The sequence below is a fragment of the Mollisia scopiformis genome (assembly GCF_001500285.1).
Source record: "Mollisia scopiformis unplaced genomic scaffold LY89scaffold_36, whole genome shotgun sequence".
NCBI lineage: Eukaryota > Fungi > Ascomycota > Leotiomycetes > Helotiales > Mollisiaceae > Mollisia > Mollisia scopiformis.
Window position 1 is genome coordinate 405,159 of NW_017263616.1, and position 27,425 is coordinate 432,583.

At 47.4% G+C, this 27,425-nt stretch overlaps 8 protein-coding genes across 8 annotated transcripts; 2 read left to right on the forward strand and 6 right to left on the reverse strand.

Annotated features, from left to right (window-relative positions):
* Positions 1-745: 745 nt before the first annotated feature.
* LY89DRAFT_359221 (uncharacterized protein) lies at positions 746-1,469 on the reverse strand. The gene is made up of 2 exons (XM_018206985.1): positions 982-1,469; positions 746-919 (listed from the first exon to the last, which is right to left on the reverse strand). Exons 1-2 carry the CDS (start codon positions 1,334-1,336, stop codon positions 819-821), a joined length of 456 nt encoding a protein of 151 aa, XP_018061953.1. The 5' UTR covers positions 1,337-1,469; the 3' UTR covers positions 746-818.
* Positions 1,470-2,147: 678 nt separating this feature from the next.
* On the forward strand, positions 2,148-4,154 carry LY89DRAFT_359021 (uncharacterized protein). Its single transcript, XM_018206983.1, has 2 exons — positions 2,148-2,804; positions 2,850-4,154. The coding sequence occupies exons 1-2, from the start codon at positions 2,337-2,339 to the stop codon at positions 4,059-4,061; spliced, it is 1,680 nt and encodes a 559-aa protein (XP_018061954.1). The 5' UTR covers positions 2,148-2,336; the 3' UTR covers positions 4,062-4,154.
* On the reverse strand, positions 4,088-6,755 carry LY89DRAFT_359115 (putative pantothenate transporter liz1). Its single transcript, XM_018206984.1, has 13 exons — positions 6,499-6,755; positions 6,395-6,445; positions 6,219-6,341; positions 6,135-6,171; positions 5,918-6,079; positions 5,732-5,866; positions 5,581-5,681; positions 5,396-5,522; positions 5,243-5,343; positions 4,957-5,192; positions 4,832-4,905; positions 4,719-4,775; positions 4,088-4,669 (listed from the first exon to the last, which is right to left on the reverse strand). The coding sequence occupies exons 1-13, from the start codon at positions 6,607-6,609 to the stop codon at positions 4,440-4,442; spliced, it is 1,545 nt and encodes a 514-aa protein (XP_018061955.1). The 5' UTR covers positions 6,610-6,755; the 3' UTR covers positions 4,088-4,439.
* A 1,017-nt stretch (positions 6,756-7,772) lies between these two features.
* Positions 7,773-8,802, reverse strand: LY89DRAFT_359004 (uncharacterized protein). Its single transcript, XM_018206982.1, has 3 exons — positions 8,395-8,802; positions 8,066-8,305; positions 7,773-8,012 (listed from the first exon to the last, which is right to left on the reverse strand). Exons 1-3 carry the CDS (start codon positions 8,577-8,579, stop codon positions 7,886-7,888), a joined length of 552 nt encoding a protein of 183 aa, XP_018061956.1. The 5' UTR covers positions 8,580-8,802; the 3' UTR covers positions 7,773-7,885.
* A 1,727-nt stretch (positions 8,803-10,529) lies between these two features.
* LY89DRAFT_601165 (chaps-domain-containing protein) lies at positions 10,530-12,883 on the reverse strand (the record flags this gene model as incomplete). The annotated part of the gene is made up of 6 exons (XM_018210184.1): positions 10,530-11,065; positions 11,118-12,110; positions 12,157-12,437; positions 12,486-12,613; positions 12,669-12,795; positions 12,861-12,883. 6 exons carry the CDS (start codon positions 12,881-12,883, stop codon positions 10,530-10,532), a joined length of 2,088 nt encoding a protein of 695 aa, XP_018061957.1.
* A 1,011-nt stretch (positions 12,884-13,894) lies between these two features.
* Positions 13,895-20,151, forward strand: LY89DRAFT_631177 (uncharacterized protein). The gene is made up of 4 exons (XM_018211268.1): positions 13,895-14,243; positions 14,296-14,370; positions 14,418-18,379; positions 18,425-20,151. Exons 1-4 carry the CDS (start codon positions 14,241-14,243, stop codon positions 19,992-19,994), a joined length of 5,610 nt encoding a protein of 1,869 aa, XP_018061958.1. The 5' UTR covers positions 13,895-14,240; the 3' UTR covers positions 19,995-20,151.
* Positions 20,152-20,540: 389 nt separating this feature from the next.
* On the reverse strand, positions 20,541-22,295 carry LY89DRAFT_677816 (uncharacterized protein; the record flags this gene model as incomplete). Its single annotated transcript, XM_018213705.1, has 5 exons — positions 20,541-20,888; positions 20,938-21,739; positions 21,789-21,901; positions 21,957-22,193; positions 22,242-22,295. The coding sequence occupies 5 exons, from the start codon at positions 22,293-22,295 to the stop codon at positions 20,541-20,543; spliced, it is 1,554 nt and encodes a 517-aa protein (XP_018061959.1).
* A 3,027-nt stretch (positions 22,296-25,322) lies between these two features.
* Positions 25,323-27,088, reverse strand: LY89DRAFT_677817 (uncharacterized protein; the record flags this gene model as incomplete). The annotated part of the gene is made up of 5 exons (XM_018213706.1): positions 25,323-25,628; positions 25,718-26,507; positions 26,554-26,666; positions 26,733-26,942; positions 26,993-27,088. 5 exons carry the CDS (start codon positions 27,086-27,088, stop codon positions 25,323-25,325), a joined length of 1,515 nt encoding a protein of 504 aa, XP_018061960.1.
* Between the last annotated feature and the right edge of the window lie 337 nt (positions 27,089-27,425).

The window sequence follows — 27,425 nt, forward strand, 5'->3', positions numbered from 1 at the left end:
ATTCGTAGAAGAATCCTTGAAAGTGGTCGAAGATCCACAATACATCAAGTGGTTTCCTGCAAGACACTAGGTATGTTCTCTTCGTGGTAACTATATATGCTGAGACCATTTTTACTTCTGAACCTCGCCTGAACTCGAATCAACAGTCATTGACATGATCAACAGATCGAGGGCGCGATGGTGTACACTCGATATCAAGTTTCAAGTCTCAAGTGTTCTGTAAAGCATGGTCACACCAACGCTTCTTTTTATGAAAACAACTTCACATCGGAATTGATCAAACGAAAGTACTCATTTCATTGTCTTCCATGATTTTCTAAGTTGCCCACGACCATCACGCCGCAGTTCCAGACGATCTGCAACGCGACTCGAATTTTGAGTATTCGGAGGCATGCTGCAGCTGCAGAGGAACGTCTGTCAATAATCGTCTTATTTTTCAGCATGGCTGCAATGTTTTCTCCGAGTCATGTAATGTCCCGAATAATATTCCCAAACATTTCTTCCCGATGTCTGGCTCTTTGTGGAGCTCAAGCACCATCCGTGGCAGAACAGCTTGTATCATTCCTTGCCTGTGCCTCTCCTTTTCATTGCGGTTCATCATTTTTGCTACAGCCATAGCACCTTAGCACATCATCTCCCCCCTCCCTTTTCTACTTGCTTAGTTACCGCTTCTGCTTTTTCCCAGGTGTGTTGAGAACTACGCACCTTGTCACACTGTCGCATCTTCTTCCGATCTTGTACGACAAGACTTAAGCTCTGTCTCACCGTGCTTCTCGTGAAGGACCACGTGTTCTTCCCATGACCCATGATTTTGTCATTTAGTCGATAGCGGGATCTTGACAAGACAATGTGTCAAAGAAGGTGTAGTGTGCCTTTGTTTCGTATTTGGTGGGAGTTGTGCTTTCCGACAACCGTGGACCTCAATCGGCCGGAACACGATGTCAGCCATGTGAACTTCTGAAAGACCTTTAACTTATATACCAACACCTCGCACCACCAATTTCCTGTCCTTTGTGTTATTTTCTTCGAGCTTTAATTTTGTACTTGTGTTCTCAGATTTCTGCCTATTCTGTCTGCGTTTTGAGGTGGCGTCTCTGAGTTGAAGTTTCTCATAATCACCAACTGTTAATCTTATCCCTAAGCCCACACTGCCCGTCTCTTTTCTACTTGACGACCCAGCCTGCTCTTGTGAAACTCTTATATTACCAAGACTATTCTTCTGCTTCTGTCTCTCTATCGAAGTTTTCACTAACCCCACGTGATACATGCACAGGGCACCGTTAAGTGCCTCGGCTGTCAAGCTCGTGGCCCATGCGAGCAGCCGTGAGTGAAACATGACGATGAACTCAATTCATTTGGTCTCTTGACCTTCCCCAGACTCCACACAATCTCTTCTAAAGTTCTGCATCGCTACACAAGCTGCATTGACCCGGCGTACCTGAACATTCGATCTTTCCATTGGTAAGCCATCGCAGGGCAGGTAAAATTACAATTGAAGCCATACTCGATACTCAACAACAACAATAGCGGTCAAAAGTCACACAAGAATCTCACACGGTGTTACTTCCATTCATTCGACTCTCCACCATTTCAGCACTACTCCATGCAGAGTATTCCGATCCCCGAGGCTGATCCTAATTTGAATTACCACCACCAACTGGACGGGCAGAACTCGGTGGAACAAGGTCCATGGCTCCCGTATTCAGTCGTTATCTGCTTGGCTTCCTCAAGCCTTCTTGGCTGGCTTCAGGAGGCGTGCCTACTTGCCTACCAGAGTTACTCTCTTGGCCACGCGGGGCTGAATCCTCGATTCGACAATTCTTACTGGCATGCACTGGATGGCGAACGGCGTGCCCCGGGTTTTTCTCACTTTGAGTGGCGTCTGCGACGGCAACCCCGTGGTCGCTGGGTGGTCAATTGGGGTGGGTTGGTGTTGGATCTGACGGCTGCCGCTTGACCATCCTGGACCTTCCTTATCGAGGCCTGCCAAGGTTTCCGTTATCTCGGAGACAAAGACATTCCAGTGATTCCATTCCATGCTGCTGATGCTCACTCGCCCATTCACGCCCTCACTCACTCTTGCTTATCGCGTTGCACGAACTTGCTGCAGTTCCATCCCCCAGTCTGCATGCGGTGATTCGTCGCATCGCGGCATTCTAGCTTGCCTTGCCCGACCTTCTAGAAGGCGTCCCCTTTCCGGCAAAATACATATGTAGGTCCAGCGCGTGTCGCTGAACCCTTCCAGCTGAAGGTGGTGAGCGTCGCGACTCTTCTTCTTGTCCTCCTCCTCCTCCTCCTCTTCTTTTCTTGTTTAAAAATCGACATCAACTGTCACCATGTCAGACTTTGTACACGGCGATCAGGCCGATGCGAGACCTAGCCACGATGGCAAGCACCCTCCCGCCTACGACGTTGAAGCCGCGGCCCACGAGAAAGAATTGCATGGGGAAACCTTTGCGGCGCAAGACGATGTCCATAGCGATTCTGTCGAGGTGATCAAGGCTCGAGAACTTCGATCAAGAGGATTCTTCAAGACGATGCGCGATGGTGAAGAATGGCTCGATGCCAAGATGGGTATTGAGACTCAGGGCATCGATCGCATCCATGAAGAAGACAAGAAGCCTCCGTCTCTGATCAATGTCTTCTTCCTCTGGTGGTCGCTTACTTGCCATGTGGGAACTCTGCCAATTGGTGTACTTGGTCCCGAATTCGGTCTCTCACTCAATCAGTCAATTGCAGCTATTGTTGTCGGTACTATCCTCGGCGCTCTTTGCACTGCGTATACTGGTACTCTTGGTCCCAAGGTAAGAATAGCCTCTCATTGCGAGTTTCTTTACTAAGAGCTACAGCTCGGTCTTCGTGCCATTGCCACATCTCGATACTCATTTGGTTTCTGGGGAGCTAAGCTTTGCTCTGTTCTCAACGTTGTTATTGGTGGTGGTTTCGCCGTCGTCAATGTCGTCGTCGTTGGACAAATCCTTTCCGCCGTCTCCGACTACCACATGACAATCGCTGTTGGTTGCGTAATCATTGCGGTCCTCAGTTATGTGATCTCCGTCTTCGGTTTCGCGCTCATCCATACTTTCGAGAAATACTCCTGGATCATGACCTTCATCCTGATGCTCATCCTTATTGGCCAAGTTGCAGACAAGGTTGATCCTAGCATTCCAGGAGAGGACACCGGACTTGGACTAGCAGGATCCTTCCTCAGTTTCCTCGCTATCAACTTCTCGTCTGCTTCCGGATGGTGTTCTATTGCTTCAGATTACTACTGCAACTACCCCGCCAACACCAAGTCATGGAAGATCTTCTTCCTGACTCTATTCGGCATCTCCATTCCCACCATCTTCGTGACAGTCATCGGCGCCTGCCTTGGAAACGCAGCAGTGAGCTCTGAAGTCAACGACACGCTCTCAGCCGCCTATACAAACCACGGCCTCGGAGGTCTCCTCTCAGTCTCCTACCACCCCTTACCATGGGCCAAGTTCTGCCTCGTCTTCCTCACCTTCTCCGTGCTCGGGAACAACATCGCAGTCAACTACTCCTCGGGCCTCAGTCTCCAGCTCCTCGGCCACTACTTCCACGCCATCCCCCGCTTGATCTGGTCCCTGATCAACGCCGTTGTTATCGCCGTCCTCGCTATCGCTGGTCGTCAACATTTGTCTGTTATTGTCAGCAATTTTGTCTCTTTGTTGGGATACTGGACTGTATCGTTCACTTTGATCCTTTTGATTGAGGATCAGTATTTCAGGCGTCGTACGGGGTATGATTTGAATGTCTGGGATGTTCCGGGGAAGCTTCCGTGGGGTGTGGCAGCTGTTTTGGCGCTGTTGACGGGATATCTGGCTGGTGGTGTTACGGGGATGAGTCAAACTTGGTATATTGGTGAGTTAAACCCCCTTTCTTCATTTCTGATTGGAAATGCTAACGAGTTGAAAGGTCCTATTGCAGCTAAATTTGGCGGATTTGGTGGTGATGTTGGAATTTACCTCTCGGGTGTCTTTACCCTCATCGTTTATCCGCCAGCTAGGTGGTATGAGCGAAAGCTTACTGGACGTTGAGATGGCTTTGTGATGGCAGCGACTTATTATATATGGCTATGATATATAAGTTTTTGCATATATTTCAATGTTTAATATTTATCAATTTTGAAAACTGCCGTTGCATTCTCTCTTCTTTCCTCATGAAGAAAGCAGTAGTCCAGTTGGTAGAGTGTGGTCTGTACTGAGATCGACTTTGAAAGACTAATGTTCAAGATCCGGAATGATGAATTGCATCTCTGCATCTTTCTAATACTTGCGAACTATGGTCATTATTCGAAGTCTCAAAGTGGCCAAGCTAGATCAAGGACGGTGGTCCTGAGATTTCATCACCATCAAACCAAAGCACCACTTCCATCACATCCAAACACCAAAAATCATCTTCCAACCCCCCACATCCTAACTCTTAAGCACCACAGGCGTAACATCCTCCTCATCAACCAACGCAAACTTCTTCTCACTCCCCACCTCCACAACCCCAACCTCAGACCCCAACGAAGCAGAAGCCCGTCCCAGCTCTCCATTCCTCTTTTTCTGCACCTTCTCCCAATGAGCCAGCACCGTGATGACCGTAAACACAATCACATTCAACCCTCCCACTACCGCCGCTGCTCTATTTCCCGGGGTAACTATAGCCATCAGTTAAAACACAATAAGGAAGGGCGAGAGACAACATACCATTCGGTTGATGGACCTGCTGGAACCAAACGAGCGGGATCCAGGCCGAGAATGTATCTTGCATTGTGATTAGCACGCTTCTTCGCCCGTGCGAGAGGAGGAGGGGATCTTACATTGCAAAGTATTCATCGCCGCAGCAGTAAAAGCCCTCTGCTCCGCATTATCGGAAATCAACTCCGCCATCCACCTATTTCTGATCAGCATCGCCCCGTTCCCCAAAACAGAATGAAAAACTCACGCCATAGTCAAAGGAACAGCGCTCCCCCCGATCGTAGAAACGATATAAAGCGGCGCGCGATGCGAAAACGGTCCAAAGACAGGCGTCACGGCCAGGAGCACGAAAATCACAATGGAGACCAGGTTCCCGAAGATGATGGTCGGCCAGCGACGCCCGCGGAGGGGCCCGTCGGAGATCCAGACTGCGAGGAGGGAGTAGATGGCTGTGAAGGCGTTGTTGAGGGTTGGGTATTCGTTCTGGTGCCTTTTTGTTAGCTGGGCAATGGGGAGGGGAAGAGGGGAAGTACGATTTGAGCGATTGAGTAGACGGATGGTTTGCCGGGTTTGTTGTGGGCTTTTAGCCAGAAGACGAAGGATGTTGCGGGCTGGCTGCCGAATGGTTGCATTGCTGTTTGTTCTGTTAGGAGATGGAGTGAAGAGAGAGAGGGGGAGAGGGGTACTGAAGATCAGGGTGAAGAGCACGGTTTTCCAGCTTGTGAAGTAGCTGAGGATGGCCTTTACGGTGTATGGTTTTCCTTCGGGGACTCGGCCTACGCGGGCCATTCTCTCGCGGGCGAGTTCGACGTCCTGTGTCACTGTGAGTCAGTAGCTTGTTTATTTATTTGGATGGTTTTTCTATATTTACTCGTTCAGTGAACAACCAATTCGCTTCGGCAGTGCCAGGGGTATCGGGTAAGAAGAAGTAAGCGAGGATGGCAATGGGCAGAGAAATGACACCGTTGATCACTATGAAACCAAATTAGGACGAAAATCAGTGAGGAGGTGAAAGATCTTACCGAAGAGCCATCTCCAACCAGCCAGGCCAGCGTGACCGTTCAGGGAATTGTATATTCCGGCTTGCAAGAATCCACTGAAGATGGGAGCGATCGATACAGCTGACTGCAGAATACCATTACGTTTTCCGAGCTCACCTATTGGGTTATCAGCACTTGCAGAATACTAGCAAACTTGGAGAAACTTACGTTTATTGTACCAACTACCAAGAATATAGTAGAGTGCTGGCCAATACCCTGCCTCGAAGAGACCAACCACGAATCGCAGAGCGAGCATCTGGTGATATGTCTTTGCACCTGCAAGACTGAACGTGAAGATTGTCCATCCGACTTCAAGGAAGGGGATCCAGACTAAAAAGTTTATAAGTCACTACTTGGAGGAGGGAGGGTAAAAATTGGGACTTACTGTGAGCACGAACTCGAGTCAAGATAAAATTCGATGGCTTATGAGTCAGTAAAGTCGGACAAGACAAGGGATAAAGAACTATACCCATTGTCCAATAATGTACCCCACAGTCCATGATACAACAATGTAATTATACTGATTCCCATAAAGATCCAAGTCTTCTTTCATGCCTGACACAAAAGCATTGGTGATATTCGAGGTATCAATCTATGCCACCAAGATCAGCCTTTGCTTGAACCGAACCGAGTGGATTTACTTACCCATTTGATCAACATGCCCAATGTCCCGAACGTCAAAAGCGTAAAGTCTAACTGCAAACAAGTCAGATTCCCAGTCCTCAGAGAATGACCAAGATTCATCGAACCTTGAGAAGAAACCTTCTCTCCTCCTTCGATACATCAGCTGAATCCCACAACCATCCTCTCCAGGTATTAGACGGCGTCGAGGACGCAATGGAAGCTATTTTCTCTGCCATTCTTCAGAAGCTGCAAGAAACACAAATGATTTGATTGACAGGGCTGCCTTGCCACAGGCAGGTCATATATGTAGGCAAGCCATAGGTACAATATACAAGAACTCCAGACGCAGAAATCCCATTCCACTGTGGCGCAACGTGATGCGATTCGCAAGACAAGCCTCAAATTCCGAGGAACGGTACGGCACGAGCTTCACCAATCTGACGGGAGCCCCTCCATAAAGTGGGGATAAGGTAACAACTCAAAGCAGTTAAAAGATAAGAAATTGGTTGATAAGATGCCATTTACTGGATGGTATCAAGCCCAAGCGTGAGAAAGCAGAGCGTTGCCGAATTGTCAATTAGCTGTGATAATGACGTGACACAACCTTATTCGAGGATTGGGCCGTTCGAGACCCGAGGTGTCTGGGATGAGAAAACTTTTCTGGTACCGATGCTACGCTATCTTCGCCTTCGACATTTTGTTGTCCTTGCTGGTGATGGGGTTTCCGTGATGAGAAGCTCCTGATTTGCTATAAATGCCAATAAGCCATGGAGCTCGGGAAGTGGCTTGCGGAGACTAGTCTGTCGCGATTTATAATTAGAAGCGAGAACCTGAATACTTTCTTTGTTCATACATACACTCCTCTGGAGAAGGTGAGTGTTACTTGAAAAGGCAGTACTGACATTTTGTCTGGCATTGAGGAGAAGGAGTGATTTGTCTCCTGAAGGTAATTATGCCGATCTCCTCGCCCATTTGAGCTGCCCAGCATTTCACTACCACCAACCTCTCTAATGACCAGTGACTACGGATCAGCTAACTTCAGCCTCAGACTGCACATTTGGCATCCTTAAGAACAATGATTTCTGTCATATGCAGCAAGTTGCGAACTGGTACTCTGTCGTGCTGATTACTTAGAGCGGCGTTCAGAGAACAGGACATGGCCAATAATTTCCATTGGTCTATGAGATATGACCGTGTTTGGTCATCACCGTACTTCCCTGAACTTCTCCTTCCCCTGTGTGGACCCCGCATGCTCCTCGAATTGCTCTCTTGATCATGCTCAGCCATCTATTCCTGGGTGGATCGTATCTCCAATCCATATTATGTCGCTCTCCTCCGCTTAGCCATATTCGGTACTTCGATATACATCAGCCTGCATTGGAATGTATATTCGATATCTCGTTCGGCCATGCTTGAATTTCGAGCTTCTTTTGCATGTCGGAGGTGAGATGAATCGGGTAAGGAGTCTTCCTCATCGGCGAGTTTCTGCTGCTCTATACCAGCACGAACTCCTCAATACCCATTCCTGAAACTCGCATCACTAGTCGTCATCATATACTTCTCCACATTAGATGCCACCGTCCCTCTCTGTCTCAAGAAAACGACCACTGCATAGATCACCCCAACAATCAATATCAAACTGTCAACCATTAGCCTTGCCCCTCATTCGTTCCGCAAATGGAAAACACTCACTAAACAGCACCAGCGAAGCCAACCACCACATAAATAATATAATTATTCCACTGCCCCTTCTCCCAATTCGAGCTCACAGCCAGAATATCCAGCACCAAAACCACCGTCCAAGTCCCCGCCTTGAGCGCCGACGACCCCAGGAAGATGGCTGGTGAGAGGTCACTATAGACGTAAAGGACGATCTCGGCGCATGTTAAAAGCAGGGCGATGGCTGCTAGGACGAGGTTTGCCACATCCCAACTATTCAATTGTCAAATTTTGTTTGTGTTTTCGGAGATATATTTCGGTGTGGGGAAAGGTCCGGATAGACCGGAACCAAACAAACGTACCTCTGCGTCCCAGCCTCAATCGTAACATTCTTTCCCCCAATGCTCACTGTCTGAGCCGGCGTGTTATTTGTGATGCAAACGAGGAGAGCTGCAATAATGAGGTCCACGGAAAGCAGGATGAGTTGGAAACTCCATATTGGCATTATAGCCGACTTTCGCCATGGGGAATGGAGGTTGTAGACCATTTTCGAATCCTCTTTTAATTCCGAACACAATTTTATTGGAAATAGAAAAGAGGAAAGAGAGGAAGAAAAAGCAAGAAGCAAGAACGACGTTCAAACAATACAGCAGGAAGGAAGGAAGTATATAAGCACTAAACACAGCAGGAGCAGGAACACGAAATCCCACCATATGTCATACATCGTATCGCAGCCGGCACTTGCCAAGAGCTGCGTGCAGCGTCTCACGTAACAATTGACAGCGAAAAACTACTCCGCCTCGTCATCAACACAGAGAAGTGAAGCCGGAGGCCTACGGAGTTTGGCCCGCGAGTGGTTTGCGAAGCGCTGACGAAGGGGCTGAACGAATGGGAAAGGTCATTGCGGCTGTGGACTTGTGAGAGCGAGACGAAACGCGAGGTTGGGCTTTTGGTCGTGAGGCTGGGTGGCCCACACGTGACGGGCTGGCCATTATGAACGCCGGAAGCGCGGATGGGGTTTCACTTCTCGAGTCCGCATGTCAAATACCTTTGTTCAGCACAGGCCGTACAAGAAAACTTCATCAGCGCTTCTGGTGTTCATACGGGCCTCTCATCACGTGTGACCTAGCTCCTTCATCAGCCTCACAAGGACAGGCCGATCCACACATGCACGGCTTGCAAAAGGAAGTACAATCTCATGAAAAGGCAAATTGAGATTCCTATCTGGTCCCTTTGAAGCTTCAAAACACCATTGCTACGCTGTGCTACTGTCAAAATACACATACACGGCGTCAGAAATGCCAAACAAAACTCTATTCGCGGTTGAATGTAGTCCTAATCGAAGAATGTGAGCTCAGCGAGGCTTAGAATCTGGTTCATTTACCTCCGCAGACTCCAGTGCTCCTTTCTTCCTCTCTGCACAGTTCTATCTCCAGAAAGCAGTGGTGAGTAGTCTTCGAGTTTTTTCTCCTCTCTGCGTGCTTCTGTCCTCGGGAGGCTGCGGTACGTTGCACAGAGAAGGCCCATTGTTCTTAGTAGACTCAGATGTCTCCTCAGACACTCTGGCGACAAGAATACTTATGTTATAGTTAAAGCACGCATTCCCTACCATTATGATGGACGGCTACCCGTATCCCAAGCAGATCCCACGCATCCAAGAGGATAGCGATTCTGATATTTTCTGCCCTGCGTTACCTTGAAGCAACCGCACTCTTCATGGCTAAAACTTTTTCAACTTTTAGGAACACCTCAGGTTTCATTTGCTCCCAAGTAATTCGCTGGCGCTGACTGCGCTGATTGCGCGAGATGCGCTACTTGCGCTGGACGCGCCAGACGCGGGCGTTTTGCACCACGAAATTGAATTCATATATTCCACGCTGAAACAAGAGATGAGTGTTGCACTATAGCGAGTTTCATGACATCAAGTAATTGAAAGAGTCACTTCACAAGAGATGAAACTCGGGCGGAACGAAATAAATCAACAGAAACAGTCAAACACCGCTGTCACGTCCATTTCCTGCGCCACTATTGAATGAGCTAAGAATCACAAACACGGCCTAAGTAGAAAGAAAGGCATATAGATATTCTCTCCTCATCAAGGTCCCATTTGGATGAGCAGACGTTGTATAGAGTGATCGACTCGATCCTGAATGTGGGATGAGACGGGTGTGAACTACCAGACCCACGTTCAAGAGATCAATATGCACCTCTTCCCAGTCGAGAGACTTTGGATTGTTGGACGACAATGTCCACAAGTGCAGCAAAAGAGAGCAGCGTGAAAGAATCGATGAATTATGTTTTGGCCAAGCGCTCCGCCTATAGTACAGTACGTCTGAGCATATCTGAGTCACTGATCACCGTGATACTACTCATTCGCCGCACGTCCCGTGACAACGGGTATCTCTTCTGAAACTAGGGCCAAAGGTTCCTGGCAGTCCGACCTTCCCACCGCTGCATGCCAACCGCGGTTCTTCGTCGTCACATCTCTGTCTGAAATTCATCCTTCCGTGCCACTGCTTCTGAACGCGGCACATAGTGCAGCATAATGATGTGTCAAGTCCAGGACATTCTGGGGTAAGCTTGTTGCCTGGATAATACTTCGGACCTTCACTGCTCCTTCATCCTCGATCAATGTTCGGATTGTGTACAGCAATTCAGGGCTGAACTCTGAATACCATCTGTACTGCCATGTGACCAATCGGATCACTGCTCCCACTGTTTCGCGAGTTACTTTCTCCTTCTCAAAGTCGGAGAGAATGCCAGTCAATGCTTTCGGAGAAAATCGAATTGAAAGACAGGCTCGGTAAGCTTCAGTTGCTTCAGCTGGGTGATGTAAACGTTCAGCGAGTGAACCTAAAATCTCCCACTCCTCTGCCGATTTCTTGTACTGCATTTGCTGAGCTCGGTACTGTGCCATCTCGGTACGCCATATGGTGTAGATGCGGAGATCCTCGTAAAGGACCATGAACAAGCTATCTAGCCATCTTTCGCAGAGTCGCTTGTTGTTAAATCGTGACAATTGTTCTTCTGTCACTTCCGCCTGCATTGGGTTAGTAGCAATCATCAACACAGGAAGAGAATGTACTCACATCTTCATTCCCGCTCTTCACTTCTTCCGGCGTTACGGTATGTGAAGGCTTCTCAACCGTTTGGTCAGCCACCGACCCCCGTACACCATTCTCAGCTACCAATGTTGGTGCTGTGGAATCTCCATTGGTGCTTCGTTCGTCATCAGTGTGGTCATCACCGTTGATGGGAGGACCTGGACTTCCTCTCAGTACGTCGGTGCTTGCATTACGCTTGGTTGGTTCACCTTGGGGTGGCTGCTTCTCGCTACGATACTCTTCTTCCATCACAAACACATTACTCCTGATCTTAAGCAATTGATCCCAGCCAATCTTTGCGGTCATCTCGGTCAGTATACTGTACGCATGCTTGAATGTACCTTTGTACTGAGCAGCACGTAAGCTTAGCAGACTTGGATGCACTTGCTCAGAGTACTTCGATTCTGGCTCGCTGTCGATTTCGTCCAGCCGTGTCTCTGGGAGAGTTGGCAGGTAAACTTCTTTCGGCTCGGGCATGATAGGCGCGTCCTTGTCTTGGTATGTGAACATTGGACAAGAATTCAACGTCGTCAGAGCATTCTCCCAGTCTTCCATCGCAACATACACTTCTGCTAGCCTCGCCCAGGTACCGAACTCGCTTGGTGCTGCGACCGTGCTTCGGTCAGCGCATCCCAGAGCCATGCGGAGTCGATCTTGTTTTAGGTCTGGTGCATTCGGGTTCAGGGCCTTCTTCATCAAGAAATCTGCTTGTGTGTCAAGCATAACATAATCCATGGGTGATTGCTTGACTGAATCGTGAAGCACTCTGACTGCTTGTACCTCTTCGTTGCCCATGAACATGACTTTCGCCAGTAAAGAAGAGACTTCAACGTTGCGCGTCCGAAGCTTCTCGAAAAGGTTGATACCTGACGCAAAGCGGCCAGTTGTATGGAAGTATTTGAGGAGACCAGAAGTGAGATGATTCGAGACATTGTTTGGTACTTGGACGACAGAATCTGACCCGAGTTGCCAACCTGCAATGATCAGTATAACTCTTCTCAAACTGTAAGACGGTTTTACCTCTGAAGAACAGATGTTCCGCGGCTTGCAGGAATCTATGCTCAGTTTCAGTGTTGGTAACTGGATTGAATCTTCTGACGCCCATAATCTTCCTGATTGTGTCCCCACTTCCATCATCGGCGTATGAATATGCGCGCAAGACACTGCAGAGGTATGTTTCTAACCACAATTCATCGGAAGCTGTTCTTTTCTCCCCTCGTTCGTCTATGCAATAGCTGTCCACACTGCCTGGAATTGTAACGTGCACCCGCATGTCAAGTCTTGAGAATGCATTGTAACAGCTGTCAAGATTTAGCCAAAATCCAATTACTTTCTCCTGATGTCCCTACCAATAAACGCCCTCGACTATCTTCGTTGTGGAGGCGTGGTTTTCCTTGTAGGTGAGGGTGTTGATATAAGCTGCAAGACTTGCAGAGGACGAAGCATCGACTCCAGTGACATGATGGTAGACTCCAATCTTTCTGCAATCAGTACAGTGCGCCAGACGTACTAAGTGTCCATTGCCTACGTACCTGCTTGCCCGGATTCCTTGGAGCTTGTTTGATTAATTGGACAAGATCGGGAGGACCTAATTCTCGCAGCGCCGCAAGAACTTCTGTTCGTGAATCAATGGACTCGTGAAGCACCTCTTCCGTGATTCTGAATGATTCGTAAGCTTTATCTTCAGGTTGTGTGCATTTGTTGATTGTGGGGCTGGGACATACTCGGGGACAGCTGGCGCAACCATCTTGTCTTTCTGCTCGCAGGCAGTGTCTTAGACACTACTTGCAGCTTTATCGATGAGAAGCGTGTTGGGAGAAGGAGGCCAGATAGTGAAGCTGAAGCAGCTACACCTGTGCCCGTGAACGCGTTGCTGTCGTGGGTATCGCAGAGTTCTGGTGATCTTGAGAATAGCTTCTTGGAATTGCTGGGATGATTTAAGTGGCAGTTTCAAGCTTGGACCATCAGCATTCAGCCTCGTCACGTGGCATTCTAATGTATACAAGGTATTGCAACCGTGGTTTCTTTTCCTTTATTAATTGGAGAGTTTGAATCGATGGAGAGTAAATATTCATATTCAATGTCGATTCTGAAACAAAGTTATTGTTGTGATTCACGTGTAGAAATGAAAAGCCATCATAGAGAATCTCTTTTGATCCAGGCAACGACTTGCAAAGTGGTTACTTTATCTACAAATAGACCACACGTAAAATGGGGAGATAATTTTCAACTTGATTTCCTCAAAGTCATGTTCATAGAGCGGAACCAAAGACCAACATTTCAAGGTACCGTAGCTTCTATCTCCATACCCTCCACGAAACACGTTTACCAGAATCTGGTTGAATAGTCTCAAGGCTAAAATAAACAAGTTTCAACCTTGAACTACAAGTATTCCCCAGATTTCCATGTCGTAGTTTCGTAGTTTCGTATGGAATAGGCAAGAATAAACATGCTTGTCGGCCAGTCCAAAGCCAGGTGGACGGTCAACTCGTTTGAAACACAAGTGAATGATGCAGTCTGCTTGCGGTTTTATCTCCTGACCACATCACTTGTCAGATTCGAGTCCACTTGGTTCTGGACAATGATAGCTGAATCCCAACATCAATCAAGGCTCAGAGGCGAAAACCATGTCGGAGCTCTGTTTGAGAATTTCCCCATCAGTATTAGTGTATATGACTTACCGCCTTCGCCGCGGCAGAATTAACTGTCTCGAATAGCTTCAATGGTCAACCGCAGAATAAACTACTGCTCTGTAGATGATTCTGTCAATTTACTTTTTTTTGCGCGGAACACCAGTCATTACTCTCGACCCTTTCTTTGACCCCTCTTCCTAGCGAGTAACGTGCGAATGGGACCTTGATCTCCGTTATTCCTTTCAGCAGACCAATCTACGAATGTCGCAATCTCCAACAGAGCCCGCACACACGCCTTCGGAATCGGAATCGGAATCGCAAGACGACCACGTCCTCTCAGAAATCTCGGGGGTTTGAAATTCGAAAATCAACTGGTCAAGACGCGTTCGTCTACCCCTCTTTAGACGTCTTGCGACGCGTTGGCTTTTTACAGCCTTACTACTCGATTGAACCCTCTCCACCTCACCCACAATGGTCAGTACTCTGCAGATATCCGCAATATACTTCATTGTTAACACAGTATTAGGCAAGCTTTACAGCCTTGAATATTGAGCCCGACGATCAGATCGACGATGAAGTTGATAATACTAAAGAATTACAGGTGGGTCATCTTGCTGCGAAGTCATGCTCATTACTGACCGTCTGCAGATCGAGGAGGCCCTGAAGCTGTATCAAGCTGCGCTCAAGCTACATTCCCAAGGACCTGCATCCTATCCCCAAGCTGCCGCAGCGTACACAACCCTTTTCAACTCCGAAATCTTCAAATACCCAGAGAGCGAGACGGAATTTCGGCGAATCGACAAGCATCCGGAACTTGAATATACCGATACTTACCCCTTAGGTCTTGACATTGGAGCTGGCGGTGTCGATGGTGCCCAAACTCTTCCTCAGATCTTATATCTTGCATACAAGAACCATGGCCAGTTCATATTGGACTGCGTCAAGAGTCGTCTGCGATTAGAGCCTCTTCCTAAACCTGCCTTGGACTACCAAGTTCAGGCTGCGATCGACAATTTCGCTCTTGCGCTTGCCAGTGATGAATCAGATACGGAATTATGGAGACGCGCTGCTCGGATTGGTGCGACATTGGGTAGCAGAAGAATTGCTAGATACTGCTTGGAAGCGGCTGTGGAAGTTGACGACGATCCAACAGTTGCCGAACTTGATCCTGCAGCTTTGGAAGAAGGCTTTGCAGGTGAACAATTGAAGGAGCATCTAGACGTCCTTGGAGATGAAACCGCACTGTCACATCCAATTATGGCCCCATTCAAGAGAAAGACCATGCCCGATTTCCTATTGAAGCATATGGACCCCTACCCATTCCTTCCAGATTCAACAAAGCTTCTTGATAGGGGAGAAGAGGACGGAAATCAGCCTGAAGCTGCCGAGCAGCGGAAGATCGTTGCAGTTCCAGAGCGCAGCTGGCATTCTCTTGGTAGCAAACTTTGTGATGTTTTTTTGGCTACAATGGGTGGTGCTGAAGATTACATTTCAACAACCGGTCTTGTCATTAATCTGCCGCCAGATGTTGAACAGATGCTAGGAGTCGAGTTGGCCCACACGGACGATCAAGTGATGAAAGACGCTCCTATCACAGAATCACCAACGGCCGAGAGTGAGGCGGCAAGCGCTACTCCTGTGACTGGAAAGTCGGACGAACAATCTGTAGAGGTTATTACCACAACAACTACTGTGCCATTAGCCCAAGAACCGCGCCAGTCGAGCGTGTCCTTACCTACAAGAAAGAGATCGCAGTCGGCAGCTGGAATTCGAGAGACACCAGAGGAAGATAGTAGCACCCAAAAGCGCAGTAAGCGTATTCGCAATCGGGACAGCACTGCCGACGGTACTGCTGATGTCACGACTCAATATGCAGAGCAACTGAAAAGCTTCGAAAGAGCAGACGAAGATGCCTTCAAGTTCGTTGGCTGCTTGCTGCAGAAATTGAGTGTCGATGATCTGGGATCTTTGGCAGAGCTGCAAGAAGTCCTGTCGCCTGACGAGAAGACCGATGCAGCTGAAGTCACAGGCAATATCGTGATACGAGACCTTCGAGACATCCTTCGAAGCTGGGATGATGCCAAAGCTTCTGAATTCATCAACAGCAACGCGGCAGAAATCTTAGGCTCTTCTGTTAATAGTGCCAATGCTGGTCTTGCCGCTTTCCTGGAACACTCCAAGACCGGCCCTCAAAAGCTTAGCAATATCCCAATGCTCGGAGAGAGCGAAGGGCTCGCAGACTTTGTTGAGAAGGTCGACTCATCTTGGATGCCCTTGCAAGATATTGTATGGGAATTTGTTTGCACTCTGATGTCATCATATCACACCTCATTGTGGCAAGAGCAACTAAAGTTCGTGATAGTGCGCCTTATTACGTTCTTAGACTCTACTGTTTTTGACCGGATCCAATCGGAAATCGAACAAGCCAAATCTCCCTCTGATCTGCAGAAATTGGAAGACATGGTTGAAGGCCTGTTCGAACTACATATCGACATCTACACTCGAATTACAAACCCTAACAGCGTGGTTCCTTTCGAGACTCGACTGACTACGAAGGAAAGACTCGATCGCTGGGCAGATCTAGCGGCTGATGTCGTCCAGTCCCGAACGACTACTTCATCGAACGATGATCTATCGCTTCGATATTTGTGGGCTTCGGTGTTCTATGCTACCATGGCAGACAATGTCTCACGGGAACACAAGGTACTCTGCTGGTCTGATTTACAAGCCCTTCTGCAAGAGTCTGGTAAACCGGTGATTGAACTTCAGAACAATGCTGTTATGCTCGAGATCTCAGCAGAAGCAGCCGAGCGGGAAGTATCAAAGCTTACTACCATGGACTTCTTCTTCAACCTTTTCCAGACCGACCGTTCAGATCCATTAGCTATCATTGAGACTCTAGAGCCTGTTCTAGACCCCGAATCGGCTTGTGCGGTGCCTGACACAGAAGTAGTCAATGGCGTGGAGGTCAGCGATGGCATGGATAGTACTCCGGCTGCCTTGAGAGAGATGTGGAAATTCTTACAAACCGGAAGCACCTCCCTTCGCCTGTTCCTATGGCAAAGACTCAATGAAGCATATGGTAGCATTGGATACTCGACCAAGGTCTTGTCCTGCAACCTGAAGAGTATCGAAGTCATCGTTGGTGCGCTGAGATCGTCTGAATACGCGGATCTCCCGCCTGACCATCGCCACCGCAGACTCCTAACCTGGTTCAAAGCCTTAGATGACCTTCTTGTCAAAGCATTGACCCTAGCGCTCAACGATGCTGCGGCATGTTTTGAAATCATCGATGAAAGACATATCAAGTCTACCTGTAGTGCCCTGGCCCAGCTTACTCGAATCCTCCATGCTGCTTCGTTATTTGATGACGAGGTTCGAATTGGTATGACCCCGCTCCCGCAAACTCCTGCTTATGCCCAAAATGGGACTTTCTCCAACTTTACCAATAAGCTGCGCGAAATGCAAGTACGGACTTGGGCGCTGCAATACACCTTGATCAAGGAAGCAATGACCCAGAATCACGAATTGTTCCCCACTCCAGACAATGACCTTGCAGACTATCTCGCTCTAGTTCATTATGCGTTAGGTATGCGAAAAGCCTGCAAAGCCTCAAACAAGATCTTCTTAAAGATGATGAAGGTTGAGATGACCCGTTTCAAGCACATCGAAAAGTGGGAAGACTACCTTGGTCAAGTTCTGTACGATCTATTCGGTCTTCGTCTTGGTGTCGGTTTGTACGAATTAGAAGAACATGGATGTCCAACTGAGCCACTCGACAGACGAACTGTTCTCAACATTGCAGACCAGATTATCGTGCTCGCAAACAGGATGTCGATGAAAGATCTCCTAAAGCATGAATTACGGCCAACCATTGAAAAGATGCAGACTGCTGTGGGCCTGGCAAAGTCTACCCCACATATGCTACATAATCTTCGAAATTATACAGAGTACTTGAAGACATCTTTGCGGCCCTTGGATATGTACAAAGCCTGGCGGGGACAAGTTCTTGTCGATTCGGTTCCCGTCACAACACCAGAGACTCCGCTTGCAGACAAAGGCTGGTACTTCTTACTAGGAATGATCAACTTGACCAAATTCCGCTCCCAAAAGCGACTTGGTCCAGGTGCCCAGACCGATGATCTTCGAGTTGGCGTTTCTTTCTTGAGGCTGCAACTTCAGTTCACCGCTGAGCACTGGGAAACATGGTATCGACTAGCTCAATGTTTCGACTTCGAGCTCGAGGAGGAGGTATTGTGGAGCGCGGACAAGATCAACAATCATCGAGCGGAACTCACCAAAACCCAGCGGAGCGCCATCCATTGCTACGTCATGGCACTATCCACAGCTGTCCGCAATGCTGACGACTCATTCGCTACCGCTGAAAAACTTTCTGAGATGTATTACGACTTTGGCATGCGTATCTACTCATCTTCGCGTGAGCCTTTTGGGATGGAAGCCTTCTGGACCGATGAGTATGAGAAGCACATGAGTGGGTCCACTGGCATGTACAAGAAACCTCTCCATGAAGAATTGAGCAGATATCGGGCTTGGAAATATGCTGGGAGGCTCTTCAGAGAGTCACTCAGAGATAAGCCAAACAATTGGATGTATGTATGTACCTCTTGTTAAGTTCCACCTACTAACATTCCCAGGGCCCATTTCATGTTGGGCAAATGCCTTTGGAAGATGTACTGCAAAGCAGACGAAGAGTGGGACGAAAAGCTCAGAGCAACCAGACCTTCCGTGGACGCAGTACTCCGTGCATTTGTCAATTCGATTAGACATGTTCCGAAGCCACGAGACAGTCGCCAGGAACCAGTCCTTGAGCCTCACTATAAGCTTGTCTCTATCGTCCACAAGCTGGTTACCATGCGAGCTCTGGAACCTCAGGCCGGCGCAGACCTGTTGCAGAAGCAGCCATTCGCCATCCGAAAAGGAGAAGATGTCACAATTGCTGACTATGAAGAGTGGGAGCCGTTTGTACTTGAGAGTCTACGTCATCTGCGAAACTCCGATAAGCAACATTGGCACCATCGTATGATTGCGAGAGCAGCCAACATCTTGTTCGACGAGAACAATCCAGATTATGTTCAAGCTCAAGCGGCCAAGCACGAATTCCGCGAGTCCATCTTCACGAAGACTATGCATGTTATGGTTTGGAAGCCAGATGCAGAACGTCCTGGCAGACATTGCGTCTATATGGAGCGTTATGTCCATTACATGACAAAGCTACTGTGGATCACAAACGATAAGCCGAATATGGAAGCTCTGGTCAAACGTGTGCGCAAGAAAGGCAACGACTTCCATCGTTTCGAGAAAGTCTGGTCTGAAGCCTGCAATACCTACCTCAAGATGATCCGCCGCACTTCGAACATCCCTCCAAGCATGGACGACGTCTTCAAGAACGTTTCTCATGAAGAATTCGAGATCCTTTGTGATCGTCTCGGCACATGGACCGCTGATCCAAATGTGCAACATCCAGCTCTTGAAGCTCTTCGGGAATCCAGTGAGCTCAAAAAGCTTAATGCTGGGTTGATGAAGCCACCACCAATTGATGATCTGATCAATGATGCTTGGGCAGTGCTTTACACCCAAGTTGCGAAAAACATCCCAGGTCCGGAACCATCTTCTCTGCATGCTGCGCAGACGGACGGAGCATCCGCATCTCCAGGAGCTGCAGCTGTCAGAGCCATGGGTCCCATGAGTCTCAATAACCTCGTCATGGACATGAATGGTACACAGATATCCGTACCTTTGACTGTCGCAGGCTCAGAGGCATCACGACCACGCAAGACGGGGATCAGCAGACGAGATGTCTTAAAGCGAGCTGAGCTAGCTGTCAGCCGCATTCCGGATATCCCACGTCTAATTGCACCGTCGACTTCGAGGCCAAGAATATCGGAGCCATCACCATCGTTGATTTTGGGATCCAATGCAGAGCAGGACCAAAAGCAGAGAAGCGCCAGTGTTTCTACGCCGCGAGTCGAGGCGCCTTCTGTACAACAAGACAATGAACAAGGAGACCAAGAAGAGCAAGAAGAGAGACACGACGATCAGGAAAGCGAGAGGGGAAGTGTGCACGATAGTGCAGATGACGAGAGTGACTTGAGCGATGTACCGGATATGGATGACGTGGATTCAGCCACGATCTTTCCAAACCTTGTTAGGAGAGACGGTGGCAGCAGCGATGCTGAAGAGGCAAGCACACCAGCTAAGGACTGAAGGTGTAGACGAAACTGTGTTTGTTGGATTCGAGAAGCTTTGGGCATGTGTTGCATTTGCTATGGCGTTTTCATGGCTGTTCTGATACCCATTGCAGTGTATGATTTTAGAAAAGTGTACCATAGTCTAACGATAGTGTTGGAGAAGAATGAAAGAGTCTGTACATGTAAAAGCTTACGGCCCTCCATGTGAACACGAGCCATGTTTGAGATTATGTCAAAGTTTATCTCAAAGATGTACAAGCAAATCAGTGCTGGGAACATATTTACTGACTTATCAATAGATATTAGAGCTGCAGAAAGAATTTGAGTATATTACGAAGTTTTCGTTTCCTAGGAGAACTTCCACGCACTCAGAAATGTTACGCTTGCAAAGAGCAGGATTGTGATTTATACCACGACACCAGCAATCAAGCCCACTAATCTATAAGGTATTCTATTTCACCAAGTGAAGTCCGTCCCACGGCTTCACACTATCCAAGTTCCTCCAACCCCCAACCCTGTTTTCGTAACCAAATGTTCACAATCTGGGTGTACATTATGTCTCTTATTTGGCTCCAGAACCACTTGCCACCAACTCCTCATCATCCGAGTCCTCGAAGCCCTCTTCAAATATCTCTTTGCTTCCCCATTGCCGATAAACCCCCACAGGAGTCATCGAAGAGTGGAAAGTACGGGTTTTCCCGTCGTTAGAGGAAGATTCTTTGAGTTTAATGGTAATCATGGTGAAGGGGACACCTTGCTTTTCCTCGTGGAGTGTTTTCATTATTCCTTCAGCCGTATTGAAATCGTAGTCCAGTCGGCTTGTGCAAGATTTCGGCCATATCGAGGAATGAAGGATGAGAATCTGCAACTGGTGAAAGCATGGAAGCTGCTGTAAAAGCTTCGCACAGTCCTTTTGATGAGTCAGTATGCTGTTGTTCAATGTGTTCAAATGAACTTACGGTAGATTCTTCAAGGTAAAGATCCATCGTCAAATCTGTGATTTTAGGACAGGCCGTTAGAATTGCAACCAAATCCTGAACATTGGGTTGCTGTCGATCACATCGTCCACGGCTTCGAATTGAAAGCTTGCGCAATGTCGCACCAAGGCCTGCAATGCCATCTAAAGGGGCCATCTTGTACTGGTTCTTAACGAACGTGATAGCCAGTCTCTCAAGCTTGGTCATTGTGACGAGGAGCTTTCCCAAGACCTTCTTCCGCCCGTAGAGATCCCAGTCCCGGATATTAACTAGTGGCATTGTAAAGTTCAACACAAGAATAAGGGTTCGAAGTTCTGCGAAATCCACCGATTTTATAAAATCAAATTGCGATGATAGCCCACCGCATTTGACGATAAGAGTCCGCGTTGGTGGAAATATGACTTCGGACGCTCCATAGCCTGTTGGATACTTGTGTTCTCCGACCAGAAATAGAAGGTCAAGGACACGGGCCGGGAAGTCTGTAGAGACAGGAGACATGTGAATTTCTTTCGAATAAAAAAAATGGTCCAGAATTTCGGAAGCCTCGTCTTCAGAAAAGTCCGACACAAATTCTCGATATACTCTATCAAGGCTTTCGCTCATGGTACCAAGATCGGAAATCACTAACCACTCTTCAGATAGACCGAATCGATATGCTTTTGCCTCGGGTGTGACTTGCAAGAAAATCTCGAGATAATCTGATGCGAGCTCCTGGGACTGGAGATAAGACGTCTTTGGTGGTTCTGAGCCCCAAAGTCCCAGAGAGGTATCTGCAGCCCTCCATCTAACTTAATGTCAGCCTGAGAGAATGAGATGCCATGCTGGAAACCTACTGTATATGCTTGAGTTTCTTGCATTGAGATAGCAAGCCAAGAGTCTGCTGTCGGTACAGAATCTCCGGTTCATGGGGAAGTTGCAGAATGCGGCTGGAGGACGCAATATTTTTCTGGTAAGGGTCAGCAGATGTGTGGACTTTGTTTCCTGAAAGTGTACAACGCTACCTTAATCCATTTGCTTGAGTTATCATCCATGTATGCGTCGGATATATTCATGATTTCATACGCAGCAGGGGTGACTACCTCATTGAATGTCCGGGACACAAGGCGGAGGTCAGAGAACAGTCGAGTCCACTCAATGGAGGGTTGACGGTGCATGTCGATCCAGTTACTTGACTGCAAGCTGGAGTTAGGCTCAGCCTTCAGGGAGGCATCTATATGCTCGTCTCTCTCAGTAGCGAGCTGGGGCAAATCAGTTGTTGGACTTTGGCCGAGCGCATATTTGCTCACCTCTGCAACGATCATTGTCAAGATAGAGGGTGGCAAGCGCGGTGTAGAAGTCATGACGACAGAGTTTGAAATACTTGCGTACCCGCCGGCAATTATGTTGAGGATTAATGGAGAAGTTCGCTGAGAAATACGTTGAGGGTTTGGGAAAGTGTTAGTCGAAGCAAGATGCTGCACTCAATATGATCAAGCATTTGAGTTGAACAAAGCGCAAATGTTATTATGCGCGCTATCTTTTAGGACTAGCGTTCACCTTCCATCTCAATGTATAAGATGAAAAGGTAGATACTTCAGTGCTTGTCACATAATAACCATATAAGACTCTAATTCAAAGTCTTAGATCTCTGAACGATTTAATCGGAATTGCTGCAAGGTGCGTAGCTCTTGACCCAGCTTTCAGAGGCCTTTGCGTGAAGAAACTCACTGGTTCGTATACGGGGTTGATAAGATTACTGTAATAAGGTTTCTTTCTAGGCTAAGGAACTACTCATTGACAACAATCTAATACAACTTCAGGCTTGGTCCCTACCTCATTATTAAAGCAAAGCTTGAGGAAGACTATCCTCGGCTACTGTATGAGATTGCATTGGCAAGGTATTCTGAGCTGGAGAGAGGCAGAAAAGGATCTTCCTCACACGTAGTCTCGTTAGTTCTAGGTTTAGCGTGCTTCACGTGACTGCCAATATCCTACAGCCATGTAGGTACAATCCGTGATCATAAATGACCATGGCTTCCAAGAGGCTTATTCCAAGTCAGTGGTTTGTTTATGGCTCTCGTCTGATATATTTCAAAGTGTATCACTGGTCTTGAAATGTCTTTCGAATCATTACAAAACGTACCCCTTTTTAGCTTCGCTTAATTTCGCTTCCAACAGAGGTAGGTAGGAAACTGGTTCTATTATCACATGTGGGCAATAATTTTCGCGCTTACCGTAAATGCTTGCCGGATCTTCATGTTTGTTCCTGTCTGTGACCTCGTTGATGTTAGCTATCCGGGTCTTACGAAACCTTGCGCTTGTTCATAGACATCAATGACTTGGTCAGACCGATTTGGGATTTGCTGGTCTGGATGGTGCAACTTGAATGAAGCGCTTTCATTTTCCTCCGTGAACTGATAATGTCGATAGAGTAACATGTAAGGAGTAAATAGGGTCTGAGAGATGTACTCACTTGTCATTTTCAGCATGCGCTTGAGAGCTAGCTCGAACCTTTGGTAGTTGCCATTGCGGCCTACTTGTCACGATCACGTTCCCGGGACCCTGCGGTGTCCCAGGATACAGAGGGATCCTGGGCGTGCGTATCCCAGAGCACGTAGGGGCCCAGGGGACATACGGAACCATTGGTTGTTTAGTGGGGTAAACAACCAGACGGCTTATTGGATGGAGGAATGAGCGACCAGTGGGTCACGAGACTAGTGTCACGTGACTGCAAGCTCTGCTAGATAGCTAGCAAAGCGCGCGCGACATGCAAGATGTCTTGCACGTCTTGCATACCTTGCGAGTAGCGACTATATAGGACTGGCATTTCTGCCATTAGATAGGAGCTTTGTGCTCAACTTGATTAAGTTTTCCTAACTACAATATCATTGCCTTATCTTACTTCATTCACCATACCAACCCACGTGACCTTACCAGGGTAAGGAGTTCGACGTGACACTACTTTCATACAGGTGTCAAGGATAGAGAACCATAGGTCAATATCGGTCAGCTTAGCAACAATCTAAGGTTTGTACAGCTCCGTACTCTTTTAGAGCAGACTGGATCTGGACACTTGGAGGCAGTCTAAAGAAGCTAGAGCTAAATGATGGTGAGGCCCGAACTCGTCACAATATCCACACTATCTCTGTCGATTATTTCAGGAGTTATCAAATTTTGCTGCCCAGAACTCTCGACCCTGATTTTGCTGTCGACAAAGATGAGGTAACTTGACTTGATAACCTGTATAAAAGCCACAATTTAATGGTTTCTGAACAGCTGTCTTTTCCAGCGTCTCCAACAGCCCAGCCAAGAAACAGCCTTCCTCAGCCCGCCGCCGCCTTCCTCCTCCTCGCCAGTGATTTTTTAATCTCCGCCTTCCTTCTCCTCGCCAGTAAAAAGTGATCAGCCAGCTCAGCCAGCCGAAAAGGTGGCTAGTTCGGAAATTAAAATCGGACTTTAATCTCGTTTAAATCCTTGAAAATCGCATTTAGGGCCAGCCTGCTTAGCCTTCCTACTCCTCGCCAAAATATATGCCAGCCTTCCTTAGCCTCGCCAAAAGATCCGGAAACTCAGCCTTCCTACTCCTCGCCAGCCGATTCAAGTTAGCCAGCTCAGCTTGAAGCCCCGCGAAGGAGTGGCTGGGCTGTTGGAGACGCTGGTCTTTTCTCGAGACGATATACCAATTTGAAAAGGTGCATGAGATTGTTGAATATGTGCATCACGAAATTCAATATCGATGGCCTCGAGATTAACAGCGATATGACCAACCACGAAAACGCAACGATCCTCATGTGTTTTTCTGCAGAGTAATGAACGTGGAAGCCCGATCCCACGCATCTGCTGCTACAGTATCTCTTCTGATCGGATCATGCCGGGGCAGTCAGTTAGTGAAGTAAACCATCCGGAATAATTGAGCATTGGGGAAGAAATATAGCTTTGGCAAGCATTAGAGTGGCTCTTCTTCAAGGCTAAGAACCCTAAATAGAAGACAGTGCGAGTACTGTAGGGAATGATACCCATTTTGGTCTGCAATCGAGATTGAGTAGTCCCAAAGAAACGACATCAGCCTGTGAGTTCTTTTCATTTGCAGGGTGCTACATATAATGGCACCAGAGCGAACAAAATTATAGCATTGAATATCACTACGACTTTCACATCATGACATGATCTTGAATCGAAGCTTGCCACTTCTGGTAGAGAAGACAAGCTCAAGGTTTTAAAACGTGAAATCATTTAGGTAGTGACGTAGAGTTTTTACATTCAAGGTAAAATCCCCTACGATGCCTAGCAGAAGTCCGTGATGACAATATTCTCTGAGTTCCGGCCATACAAATCCAAATTAACTCAATGATTGTCTTGAAACCCAATTAACCATAGTAAAACCTTTCCTACAATGAAGTTGTATTTGCATGGTATTCAAGTTTTTGGTCGATGGACACAAATTCGAGAGGTTTGCCATATTTATGTTCATGGAGGAAGCCCACAATTTGTCGAGAAGTTGCTCGGTATTCTGGACTCAGGCTAGGCTTTTTAGAAGGCCTCACGTACTCATAGTATTGACCGAGAGCTTGACTTTCGTATGTGGTCTTGGCTTCAGCTTCAACTGCAGCAAATTCGAATGGGTCGGCTGCTGTGGCGAATACGAGCACTCGTAACTCCACGAATCGGCATACCTCTTCGAGGAATTTATGTTGCTAAGGATTATAAAGTCAACAAAGAATATGGATAAATCCGTTACTCTATAGTTTGATGAGGGTCGGAAAGCGTTAAAGTGGGGCTTTACCTCAGATTTGTTGGAGTTCCATGGCCAGTCGATTTGAAGACAATAAATGCTTGGACAGTGAACACGAATGTTCCACAAATCTTTCACCGACATTGATCTCCGATTGACTGGACCAGTCCTATCATGTAGGGCGAGCCACTGGAGACTGCTGCCAATCTCGCAAATAAGAATTGGCGGGAAAATAGAGGCCCATCGTTCGTGATCAATCCACAGCATTTTCAACTTTTTGATCGCCCTGAGAGCTGCTCTAGCTGAGCCTACAGACATCCCAATATCTCTGGATCTCTCGTCGAGATAAACCCGAAGGCAGAGTGAGTGAAGATTCTCAAAATCTTTAGCGCATACGATCTCAAAAAACCGAAGGAGATTCATCTCAGCGAGATCCAATTGTTCCAACTTCGAGAAATTCCAAACATTGTTATATGTCGAAGCCGAATGGATCCAAGGATAACGAATTAGAGACAGATGTGTAACGGCAGGGAAGCGGTATGAGAATTGTTCGGAGTTGGAGAAGGCTCGGTTATCAGGGTGTCGAAGTAATTGAAGAGCTCTTGGTTCACCTTCTTCTTTCGGTAAGATGGATTCCCTTTTCTTGTTTCGGATCTTCTTGGGAAAAGCTCCTTTGTTCTTCGGGAGGGGGAGGATATGGTTAGATACATTGTCTGATCGGATCTTGCAATAACCTTGGTCGTACCATATCCTGTAGAGCATGCTCTTTCTCAAGAAACCCTCTAGGATTTTGGACATGAACTCTGCTACAGGGGACCCAGGAAGATCTTCTGTTTTGAATCTGATATAATTAGAAACGGCTACAGACACAGATGAGACGTTCTTACATGACTCCTCTCAGGCTTTCACATTCAGCCATGAGTTTGACCAGAGAAGACAAATAGTTCTGATTGATACTGACTTCGAGAACCATGATCTTTGTGAATTGTGAAAGGTTTTTCTGTGATGAGATCAGCTATATGCGCTCGGACATCCGTGGATCAACAGAAGTATTCGTGATCCTTACTTGAAAATCCGAACACGAGACAACAATCCCGAATAGATCTCTGCGCGGGATTTGGCATCTCCTCAGCTCGACAGTCTCGTACGCGAATGGTGTCAAAATTTGACTGAAATCTTTGGACACCAATCGTAGATCTCTCAACCATTTGATGAGGTCAGGCTCGAACCACTGCCCCGGGAACAGTAGCGGATTTCCTTTAGCTTTTTCCAGTACCTGAAGACTTATCAACATGACGAGCAATTGTGCTGAGCTGGCTCTCTCACCTCGTCGAAGATCATGCACCATAAATCGTAGTTCAACTTTGCTTTCCGGGATGAGGTATCCGCTTCAGCTCCCAGATTATTTTCCATCGTTGACATTGTCTCTGTGATGATGACGATTGTTGCAGAAAGGGCTGTAAATACTCGTAAAATATCAATCTGTGTTTAAGTTTGATGTACGCGCGAACAAGATATTGAGCACTAGAATTTGCGATTGGCAGGTCGGGGCAAGTGTGAAAGTGACCTCTTGCTACTTCGGCCAATCAACTAGGGCTCGGGAAGCGGGACGACTACGAATATTCATCCATACTTGATTTTCTGCTTATGACTGTTCGCCTTCAAGTATCGTTTTCATTTAGATTTGTACTACACAGCTCAACTTCAAGTATATCAGGTAGCATATCAAGGATGACAACTCTTGGCCAATTTCTGTGTG

Coding starts and splice junctions, on each gene's coding strand:
- LY89DRAFT_359004 (XM_018206982.1), bottom strand. CDS start 8,579: ATGGTCTACAACCTCCATTCCCCATGGCGAAAGTCGGCTATAATGCCA. Junction 8,306..8,394: donor ATTGAGGCTGGGACGCAGAG/GTACGTTTGTTT, acceptor ACAATTGAATAG/TTGGGATGTGGCAAACCTCG. Junction 8,013..8,065: donor GGCTTCGCTGGTGCTGTTTA/GTGAGTGTTTTC, acceptor AATGGTTGACAG/TTTGATATTGATTGTTGGGG.
- LY89DRAFT_359115 (XM_018206984.1), bottom strand. CDS start 6,609: ATGGCAGAGAAAATAGCTTCCATTGCGTCCTCGACGCCGTCTAATACC. Junction 6,342..6,394: donor TGGGCATGTTGATCAAATGG/GTAAGTAAATCC, acceptor TTGGTGGCATAG/ATTGATACCTCGAATATCAC. Junction 4,906..4,956: donor GCTGTTCCTTTGACTATGGC/GTGAGTTTTTCA, acceptor GATCAGAAATAG/GTGGATGGCGGAGTTGATTT.
- LY89DRAFT_359021 (XM_018206983.1), top strand. CDS start 2,337: ATGTCAGACTTTGTACACGGCGATCAGGCCGATGCGAGACCTAGCCAC. Junction 2,805..2,849: donor CTGGTACTCTTGGTCCCAAG/GTAAGAATAGCC, acceptor TAAGAGCTACAG/CTCGGTCTTCGTGCCATTGC.
- LY89DRAFT_359221 (XM_018206985.1), bottom strand. CDS start 1,336: ATGTTTCACTCACGGCTGCTCGCATGGGCCACGAGCTTGACAGCCGAG. Junction 920..981: donor ATTGGTGGTGCGAGGTGTTG/GTATATAAGTTA, acceptor CGGCCGATTGAG/GTCCACGGTTGTCGGAAAGC.
- LY89DRAFT_631177 (XM_018211268.1), top strand. Junction 14,371..14,417: donor ATAATACTAAAGAATTACAG/GTGGGTCATCTT, acceptor GACCGTCTGCAG/ATCGAGGAGGCCCTGAAGCT. Junction 18,380..18,424: donor GATAAGCCAAACAATTGGAT/GTATGTATGTAC, acceptor TAACATTCCCAG/GGCCCATTTCATGTTGGGCA.